Source organism: Aquarana catesbeiana, linkage group LG01 (assembly GCF_042186555.1).
Source record: "Aquarana catesbeiana isolate 2022-GZ linkage group LG01, ASM4218655v1, whole genome shotgun sequence".
Lineage (NCBI taxonomy): Eukaryota > Metazoa > Chordata > Amphibia > Anura > Ranidae > Aquarana > Aquarana catesbeiana.
This window is the reverse complement of record NC_133324.1, coordinates 363,655,011-363,665,997: the sequence shown is the minus strand read 5'-3', so window position 1 is coordinate 363,665,997 and position 10,987 is coordinate 363,655,011. Positions and strand designations below refer to the sequence as shown.

The 10,987-nt window shown below is 46.3% G+C and overlaps 1 protein-coding gene across 2 annotated transcripts in view; it reads left to right on the top strand.

Annotated features, from left to right (window-relative positions):
• The first annotated feature begins 4,925 nt into the window (after positions 1–4,925).
• Positions 4,926–10,987, top strand: part of LOC141146543 (spindle assembly abnormal protein 6 homolog) — a 126,828-nt gene continuing 120,766 nt past the window's right edge. Inside the window, exon 1 of one of the 2 annotated variants that reach the window (XM_073632965.1) lies at positions 4,926–5,279. In XM_073632965.1, the coding sequence (XP_073489066.1) occupies positions 5,215–5,279 (65 nt within the window). In that variant the 5' untranslated portion in view covers positions 4,926–5,214. The remainder of the gene's footprint in view (positions 5,280–10,987) is intronic. The other variant, XM_073632966.1, reaches the window with a different exon arrangement.

The window sequence follows — 10,987 nt, the reverse complement described above, 5'->3', positions numbered from 1 at the left end:
CTCATCTGCCGGGCACGCCACCAATTTCTGAGCTTTCAGCTCTTCCCCATCCTCAACCTGTTCCTTCTCCAGACTAGGAGACTCCGGGGAGGGGGATCTGTCACGCTTCCTGCCACCCTGTGGTATGGAGGCAATCATGCCGGCAATCCTGTGCTCTAACCCGACTGAGGACAGTTCATCCTTAGTGATAAAGGGATGAAGCAGCAGCGTTGACTGTAGGCACAATACCAGATAGGCAGAGCGTCTCAGAATGCCAAGGAGCCTCTGGGCTTTTCAGGGGATACAACACTAGGGATACGACTAGGTTCATCAGGAACTACTGATGACATAGGTGTGCCCTTCCCTATGGCGTTAGTCCCACTCCTCTTTTTGGAAGACATTCAATGCCTCAAACAAAGAGTACTTGGGTGTAGTTAAAACACCTCAGAAGGGAGACCCTTTAATAGGGCTCGCCAAGCCCCTATGCAACAATCCTGCTAAGCACCTTTAGCCTGCCAAGCAACACCTTGTAACAGTAAGGAAAAGTGAACCACTGCAAGTGTCTGTTCAGAGCCTGCTCTGTGTCCCACAACTGCCTTCTGGAAGCACCAAATGCTTGGCCTGCACAGCTTAAATAAGCTGGGTATGCACCGGAACGTCCTATGCGTGTGTGCGCAGGCATGTGCATGGTCCCAGCGAGCGGGCGTGACTGTATTCGCGTACAACATGAATCTTGGTGCGCCCAGATAAAGGCTATGGAGCATGTGCGGTGAAGCCGTGTGCACCATGGCCAAACAAATGAACAGCTGAGCCCAGCGGCGCTCTTGCGAACGTACGTGCGCCATGGCGAACCAAGGCAAAATGGCGCACTGTTGTGCGCCATCATACAGGTAAAAAACAGCCAGACACAAGCAAAAAAGGTAAACTTTGCAAACACCCACAGCTAGCCCAGAACTCCTCCCGTATGGTCATGCACACAGGTGTCCAGCCTTTAGCTAGCTTGACTGATTGTTACAATCACTGGGACACCCCACAATAATAAAATAAAGGGGTTTCACTTACCCGTCCAGGTGCAGGGCCACGTAGAAGCTAAGGGCCCAATCTTCACCATTCACGGCGGGTTCCTGTCACTTGGACCTTCAAGGACTGGGTACCCTTTCATGTTTAGGGTCCACTCCCTTGGACCTGAACAGCACCCTGCAGGAAATGCCTTAATGCTGTAGTGTCCAGGATTTCCACTCCACAGGGTCCAGCGCCCAGAGGCCATGTTGCAGGCAAAACCTTGCAGGATCTTGAGTGTTCTTTGCGGGGCTCAGGTACCATTTATCTAAGCATAAAAGTGTGTGTCAAATGGATCCGATCGGTCAATCCCTTGATTCCTTTTTGGAACCGTTTGTGGACTAGAGACCTGGAGCTCAGAGAGCTCAAACAAACTGTGTCATCCACCTTGCAGACACTGGTAAAAAAAAAACTAAAGTACTTCCTGTATGGGAGGGGTTATATAGGCGATCACTTCCTGTCTGAAGACCTTTGGTCTACCAGTGTCCATTCACCTAACGATGGAGTATAACCCAGCAGGTAATGAATATTAGCCTGACTGTGTCCCATGATGTATGAAAAAGAAATAACTAACTGACCAGCGTCACCCATGACAATAATACGGTGATCACTGGTGACAGGGGGTGATCAAGAGGTTAAACCTTTATTGGGGGGTTAGGGAGATACCCCAGAGCTACCTGGGCCTACTACTAACTGCTCTAATGCTGATTAGTGTCACAAATGACACCAGTACAGTAAACAGTGAAAAATCTGACAACTGCACTGGGTGACAGGGAGTGAAGGTGTTAAAACAGAAGTAAACCCATTCATAAAACTCACATGTGCAGCACCATGGCAGTTGTAGATTAAACAGAGGCAAAGATGGCAGCTTCACTGGCTGAAAATGATGGGGGGGTTTACTTACACTTTAACTGGGGAGGCGATCGGGGGCTGACAAGTGTACCTACGTGTACTGGTGTTAGTGTAGTGTTGGTGCAACTTACTGTGAGATGTTCTCTCTCCTGTCTCTGGAACAAAAGGAGTTCCACAAAGAGATGACATCACTTCCCCTGCCTGTGTTTACACTTACAGGCAGGGGAAGCATTTCATTCGTCAGAACCAATCAGCAGGTCCAGGCCAGAAACCACTGGCCTGGACCTGAAGATTGATCGGTCCTGTAACGAATCTGATCGTCACGGTTACGCCGATTCGCGCAGCTGTGCCATTCTGCCGCCGTATATCGGCGTGAGGCGGTCGGGAACCGGTTAAAATAAAGTGGAAGAAAAATGCATCCCTTTAAATTCTATGCAAGTCTTCACACTAGTTCAATGAGCTTCCGCCGTGGTGGAAAAAAAAATGGCCGCAGTTTTGGCAAGAAAAAAAAACCCCACACCAAAAACGCACCTCTCCATTAAAAAAGTGGCAAAAACGCATAAGACCGCAACCACGTTGTGTTTTTGATACAGTCTTTGAATCACATGTCCTGTGAAAAACGCACTGCTAATGCGGTAAAATTGGGGTAAACACGCATATGTGTTTTGGCAAAGGATCACTGTGAAAGCAGCCTAATGCACTAAGTAACAATGAGAGGAACTCTGCACCAGCCAGTGAAATAAAAGTATACAAAGTATCACTGTAGAAATGTTCTGCCCTGAGCTCAGGAATGAAAATAATTTGTAACATTTCACCAGAGGGAGATTGTTCTGTGAATGAATGCCTGCTATAATGTTTTCACAGTTTCACTATATATACCACAATGAGATAAAATAGCTAGATCAGGGTTTGATCTAGGTCAGTGTCTAGGTTAAGGCCCGTACACACGATATGAAAATCGTACGAAAATGTCTGTACGGCGAACGATTGGCTGATTATCTGATCGTTAGTATAGTGCTTTCAGCAGCCGATTCTGACAGTTCGGGCGACAAAAAATGAAGGTGCAGGCTAGAAAATTTTTATTGTACATGAAAGGCAAGACCACGCATGTTTAGAAACGAAAGAATACATTACAAAACAATTGAACACATTACATCACTTCCGAAGTTGTATTCTGTCATATGAGAATTTTAGTACGTTAAGTAACCTCTTCATTTCCGATGGGGGTTGGGGCCAGAGACCCCCCTGCCCCAAAGTCCTCCATGCTGAGGGCATGTGGCCTGGTATGATTTAGGAGGGGGAGCACGCTTGCTCACCCACCCCCCCCCCCTTTTCCCGGGCTGCATGCCCAGATAAGGGTCTGGTATGGATTTTGGGGGCGACCCCATGCCATTTTTTCAACTTATTTTGGGATGGGGATCCCCGCAAAATCCATACCAGACCTGAAGGGCCTGGTATGGAGGGGGGGGGGAGAGAACGACCCAAGTAATTCTTTTGTTTAAATTCAGTTGTCAGTGGGAAACCCCGCTGACGACTCATCGGTTGGTAAGGATGCGGTGGCTGCCCACTTCTTAACCACTGGAAGATTTACCTCCTTCCTGACCAGGCCATTTTTTGCAATACGGCACTGCGTTACTTTAACTGACAATTGCGCGAGTGTGCAACACTGTACTCAAATACAAATTTAGGTTATTTTTTCCTACAAATAGAGCTTTATTGTGGTGTTGATCTCCTGTTTTTTTTTTTTTTTTTTGCGCTATAAACAAAAAAGACAGACAATTTTGAAAGAAAAAAAAACATTATTTTTTTTCTTTCTGCCAAAAAACATATCAAGTAAAAAAAAAAGATAAAATTTCTTCATAAATTTAGGTCAATAGGTATTTAGCTACATTTTTGGTTAAAAAAAAAAAAATCCCAATAAGTTTATATTGATTGGTTGGTGCAGAAGTTAGTGTCCACAAGCGATGTAATTTTTTTTTTTTTACTAGGAATGGCAGCGATCAGTGACTTATTGTGGGACTGCAATATTGCAGCGGACAATTGGACATTGACACTTTTGGGGGGGGACCAGTGACACTAGTACAGTGATTAGTACTAAAAAAAAATGCACTGTCACTGGTTGGGAATGGGGTTAACATCAGCGGTGATCAAAGGGTTAAAGTGCTTGTAAACCCTGGGGGGGAAAAAAAAAAAAACACAACACACCTGCAAGACAGAGGCATAATGAGCTAGTATGCACCACATACTAGCTCATTATGAAATACTTACCTTAGAACGGAGTCCTCCAGCGGCACCCTCACACTGCTGACATCTTCCCTGGTGCTTCTTCTGGGTGCATGGGCTCCGGCGCAGGGAGTGGCCAGAGCCGAAATGACGTCACTTCCACACAAGCACTCGGAAAGCCACCGTCTACGGCACAGGCTCTTAAGGTCTGGCACGGTATATCGGACCTTCAGAACGCATGTGCCGATGACGACTTTAGCTGCACGAACTCTGAATATCTCCTAAACTGTTCAAGTTTAGGAGATATTCACAGTACCTACAGGCAATGCACCTTCCATTGCCCCCCAAATGTGGCAATTGAGGGTGCAAACAAGTGGAGCTTCCCCTTTTTGGTGGGGCTCTGCTTGAACAAACGACTGGTCACAGTTTGAGAGGAAAACAAAAAAAACATGAAAACTGCATCAAAATTGCACGTTTAAAAGCAAAATGCACCATAGATGTAAAGCTAGCCTAAAAAGCAGCCGAGGTGAGGGAGTACAGGACATCAGTGAGATAAACACACAGGATTTAGGATGATGAATGCTTTACAGCTAATAGAAGTAGTCAGGTGTGACTGGAGCCTGACGCCAAACTTCCCTGGTATTCACCTCAGACAAAAGGAAAGCTCTTCATTCCTCTGGAGAACTGGAAAGAAGGCCAGCGCTGTACTTGGCAATTGCTAGGTATTAGTAAGCATCATTCTACTAATTATCGTCTTCCTCAACACAATCCCCGCCCGTGTTTGCACACCTGCCCCGGGGTCAGTCGCAGTTGCTCAATTGTGTGCCACACACCCTAGAGCTGGGACATGAGAGGAGGAAGCCGAGAAAGCGGCGGGAAAGTGGCGCGAATCCCCACGGGAGAAGCGGGTGGGAGGCGAGGTCTGAGAACACAGGTCACACACAGAGAGAGAGAGGTGTGGCCTGCTATTCCCCCGGCACACGAGGTGAAGGTGCTGCGAGCCCCGCCCCCTCCATGTGTGTGCGAACCTGAGCTGCCTCCCTTCGTTGCTGGACACGCTGGATATTATGTACGTCTAGGAGCACCGCACCGAGAGCCACCATGACTGACGAGCTGTTCTGTAAAGTGCTCACCGTTATCATCAAATGCCGGGACTGTGAGGAGAGGTAAAGAACCCGCCGAGGACAACACACCTGTCTCCTAGGACTAGCATACCTAGGAGAGGAGAAGTAGGATCCCCTCAGCCTCCCTACCACTATTCTCTCTCACACTACATCTGGAATATCTCTCTTCACTTTAGAATGATTCTATAGGGTAAAGGGGGTGGTGTGCTGAAACCCATAGCAACTGCAAAATTATTATATTCATTTGGCCAAGATGCTGGTTGCCGGCCCATAGGCTGCTGCTGAATGCTGGTTGCTGCTGAATGCTGGTTGCCGCAGGCTGCTGCTGAATGCTGGTTGCCGCAGGCTGCTGCTGAATGCTGGTTGCCGCAGGCTGCTGCTGAATGCTGGTTGCCGCAGGCTGCTGCTGAATGCTGGTTGCCGCAGGCTGCTGCTGAATGCTGGTTGCCGCAGGCTGCTGCTGAATGCTGGTTGCCGTAGGCTGCTGCTGAATGCTGGTTGCCGTAGGCTGCTGCTGAATGCTGGTTGCCGTAGGCTGCTGCTGAATGCTGGTTGCCGTAGGCTGCTGCTGAATGCTGGTTGCCGCAGGCTGCTGCTGAATGCTGGTTGCCGCAGGCTGCTGCTGGTTGCCGCAGGTTGCTTCTGGATGCTGGTTGCCGCAGGTTGCTTCTGGATGCTGGTTGCCGCAGGTTGCTTCTGGATGCTGGTTGCCGCAGGTTGATGCTGGTTGCCGCAGGTTGCTTCTGGATGCTGGTTGCCGCAGTTTGCTTCTGGATGCTGGTTGCCGCAGTTTGCTTCTGGATGCTGGTTGCCGCAGTTTGCTTCTGGATGCTGGTTGCCGCAGTTTGCTTCTGGATGCTGGTTGCCGCAGTTTGCTTCTGGATGCTGGTTGCCGCAGTTTGCTTCTGGATGCTGGTTGCCGCAGTTTGCTTCTGAATGCTGGTTGCCGTAGTTTGCTTCTGGATGCAGGTTGCTTCTGGATGCTGGTTGCCGCTGGTTGCAGGTTGCTTCTGGATGCTGGTTGCTGCAGGTTGCTTCTGGATGCTGGTAGCTGCAGGTTGATGCTGGTTGCCGCAGGTTGCTTCTGGATGCTGGTTGCCGCAGGTTACTTCTGGATGCTGGTTGCCGCAGGTTGCTTCTGGATGCTGGCTGCCGCAGGTTGCTTCTGGATGCTGGCTGCCGTAGGTTGTTTCTGGATGCTGGCTGCCGTAGGTTGTTTCTGGATGCTGGCTGCCGTAGGTTGTTTCTGGATGCTGGCTGCCGTAGGTTGTTTCTGGATGCTGGCTGCCGTAGGTTGTTTCTGGATGCTGGCTGCCGTAGGTTGTTTCTGGATGCAGGTTGCTTCTGGATACTGGTTGCCGTAGGATGCAGGTTGCTTCTGGATGCCTGCTCACGTCATACTGGCCTGTGTGGCTCCTGTATGACGCACATGAGTGGCAATGCATTGCTTAACCACTTACCGACTGGGTCATAGCCCAATGACGGCTATACCGTGGTTGAATAATTCTGGGAGGGCATACAATGACATTCTCCCAGAATCGTGCGCACCCTGGAATGTCTGACTGTCAGGTCTTCCAGACCTGGCGCATCACGGATCGGGGTAAAGGGCCAATGACAGCGGAGCTTTACCACGTGATCACTCTGTCCAGTGACAGAGCGATCACTTGTCAACTAACCATAGCATGTCCGGTTCAGCTCCTCCCCTCCCTTCTACTCGCTCTGGTACAGTGTGCGAGGAGAGGAGGGAGCAGGTGCAGCAGCACTGTGGGCTGGATCTGAAGTTCCCACAGTGCTGATCCGTGCTCATCCATCCATCTCCATCTGTGCCACATCCGTGCCACATCAGTTCTCAACCGTGCCCATCAGTGCCATTACAGTGCCTCACAAAAGTGTAATAGGTAGTCAAACTAGATTTAGATTTTAAATGTATGTCCCTAGAACACCTCATGGTGCTCCCTGCACGTTGGGCCTCTGTATGTGACCAGACACTGGAAAAGTCTTACATATGTGATATCGCCATACTCAGGAGTAGCAGAATATATTTTGGGGTGTCATTTTTGCTATGTACAGTATCTCACAAGAGTGAGTACACCTTTCGCATTTTTGTAAATATTTTATTATATCTTTTCATGTGAGAACACTGAAGAAATGACACTTTGTACACTCACTACTTTTACATTGTAGCAGCTTATACAACAGTGTAAATTTGCTGTCCCCTCAAAATAACTCAACACATGGCCATTAATGTTTAAACCTCTAGCAAAAAAAAAAGTGAGTACAACCCATGAAATATGAAAATGTCCAAATTGGGCCCAAAGTGTCAATATTTTGTGTGGCCACCATTATTTTCCAGCACTGCCTTAACCCTCTTGGGAATGGAGCTTCACAGTTTGCCACTGGAGTCCTCTTTCACTCCATGATGACATCACAGAGCTGGTGGAGGTTAGAGACCTTGCACTTCTCCACCTTTCGTCTGAGGATGCCCCTCAGATGCTCAATGGGTTTAGGTCTTGAGACATGTTTGGCCAGTCCATCACCTTTACCCTCAGCTTATTTAGCGAGGCAGTGGTTGTCTTGGAGGTGTGTTTGGGGTTGTTATCATGTTGGAATACTGCCCTGCGGCCCAGCCTCTGCAGGGAGGGGATCATGCTCTGCTTCATTATGTCACAGTTCATGTTGCCATTCATGATTCCCTCAATGAACTGTAGCTCCACAGTTCCAGCAGCACTCATGCAGCCCCAGACCATGACACTCCGACCACCATGCTTGACTGTAGGCAAGACACACTTGTCTTTGTACTCCTCACCTGGTTGCCGCCACACATGCTTGACACCATCTGAACCAAAAAAGTTTTATCTTGGTCTCATCAGACCACAGCACATGGTTCCAGTAATCCATGTCTTTAGTCTGCTTGTCTTCAGCAAACTGTTTGCAGGCTTTCTTGTGCATCATCTTTAGAAGAGGCTTCCTTCTGGGACAACAGCCATGCAGACCAATTTGATGCAGTGTGCAGCGTATGGTCTGAGCACTGACAGGCTGACTCCCCACCCCTCAACCACTGCAGCAATGCTGGCAGCACTCATGTCTATTTCCCAAAGACAACCTCTGGATATGACGCTGAACACGTGCACTCAGCCTCTTTGGTTGACCATGGCGAGGCCTGTTCTGAGTGGAACCTGTCCTGTTAAACTGCTGTATGGTCTTGGCCACCATGCTGCAGCTCAGTTTCAGGGTCTAGCCAATCTTCTAATAGCCTTGGCCATCTTTATATAGAGCAATAATTATTTTTTTCAGCTCCTCAGTTAGTTCTTTGCCATGAGGTGCCATGTTGAACTTTCAGTGACCAGTGTGAGAGAATGAGAGCGATAACACCAAATTTAACACATCTGCTCCCCATTCACACCTAAGACCTTGTAACACTAACGAGTCACATGACATAGGGGAGGGAAAATGGCCAATTGGGCCCAATTTGGACATTTTCACTTAGTGGTGTACTCACTTTTGTTGCCAGCAGTTTTGGCATTGATGGCTGTGTGTTGAGTTATTTTGAGGGGACAGCAAATTTACACTGTTATACAAGCTGTACACTCACTACTTTACATTGTAGCAAAGTGTAATTTCTTTAGTGTTGTCACATGAAAAGATATAATAAAATATTTACAAAAATGTGAAGGTGTACTCACTTTTGTGAGATGCTGTATATATTGTGTTAGAAATATCTTTATAAATTGACAACTTTGTGTAAAAAGAAAAAAAAAAATGTGTTTTCATTTTCTTTCCACATTTTCCAAAAACTTGTGGAAAAAAAATGACATGTTCAAAAGACTCATTATGCCGCATAGCATATATGTTGGGGTGTCCAAAATGGGGTTATTAATACAAAGTCTCACACATGTGGTATTGCCATACTCAGGAGGAGAGTAGCAGAATGTATTTTGGGATGTAGTTGCAAGTATGCATATAATGTGTGTGAAAAATAACAACTTATTTTGTGAAAAAAAGAAAAAAATAATCTTCATTTTGCAAAGAATTGTCGGAAAAAATTACAACTTCAAAAAATCACAATGCCTCTTAAGTGGGGTACACACTATAAGAAAATAGGGGAAACAAGCTTCATTGTTTCACAGCAAATCGTAACTAATGAACAAAAAATTTGTCCGAAAATTTTCATACGAGATGTTTCTGATCACGTGCAGTCTTTCTTTTCAGATTTTTCTTTTATGAAAATCATACGAAAACAGTACATGTTAAACAAAAATTGTTTGTTCTGTTCCCTTACGATAAGAATTTTGGAGTGTGTCCCTTTTTTAGGCATTTTTGTACAAAAATTCAGAATCTGCTGTCAAGTTGTGTACACACTATATGAAAATTGTGCGAAAAATTCTTTTGGACGAAAAATGTTCGCCAGATTTTCTTATAGTGCGTACGAGCCTTTACTAAATACCTTGGAATGTCTACTTTCCAAAAAGGGGTCATTTGGGGGGTATTTGTACTTTCCTGATATTTCAGGGCCTCAAGAAATGATAGGCTGTCAGTAAATCAGGTGTGATCAATTTTCAGTGATTGGCACCATAGCTTGTAAACTATAACTTTCACAAAGACCAAGTAATATATACTGATTTGTTAGTAAGTTTTCATTTATAGCGCAAAAAAAAAAAAAAAAAAAACTCAGTGGTGATTAAATGCCACCAAAAAAGCTCTACTTGTGTTAAAAAAAGGACAAACATCTCCTATGGGTACAGTGTTGCATGACTGAGTAATTGTCATTCAAAATGTGAGAGCACTGAAAGTTGAAAATTGATCTGGTTTGGAAGGGGGTTTAACCACTTGCCACCTGCCCAACGTCAAATGACGGAGGGACGGTGCAGCTCTCGTTCTGGGTGGACGTCATATGATGATGCGCACGCAGTGCGGCGATCGCGCCTTGTTGTTAGGACACGGCGCGGCCCTGATCTCTGACGTGGCTCTTTAACCATGTGATCAGCTGTGTCCAATCACAGCCAGTCACATGTAAATACAGGAAGTGCCGGTAATCGTCTCTAATCGCCTCACACTGACAGTGTGTGTGGTGAGGAGAGCCGATCAGCGGCATCTCCTCACAGGGGACAGCAAGATATGTAATCAGGTGATTACAATAAAGTGCCAGAAGTGCAAGCAATCAGTGCCCATTAGTGATGCCAGTCAGTGCCCCTAAGTGCAGCATATTTGTGCCTCCTCATCAGTGCAGCCTCATCAGCACACATCAGTGAAGGAGAAAAATTACTTATTTACAAAATTTACTGACAGAAACTTTCTTTTTTTTTTTTTTTTTTTTTTCCCTAAAAAAAATAAAAAACCCAGCAGTGATTAAATGCCACCAAAAGAAAGCTCTATTTGTGTAAAGAAAATGTTTAAAATTGCACATTGTTTTTTTTTTTTTTTTAACAAGAAAAAAATTGCACATTGTTAAAGTATAACATGACCGCTCAATTGTCATTCAAAGTGTGACAGCGCTGAAAGCTGAAAATTGTCCTGGACAGGAAGGGGGTGAAAGCCCCCTGTATTGAGGTGGGCAAGTGCTTAATGGCACCCCAAATGCCTCTCACAAATGCAGTACTCTGCGATGCGGTTTGCAAAATTAGCGTTTGCACTACTTTTTGCTTGTTCCGGTGCATTTTGCAGCCCATTCAAATGACCGCACTGGAACATTACAGTGTGAACCAGCCCTGAGACCTGAAATTTATTTTAAGGCTTCCTTTGGGGTAAAAAGG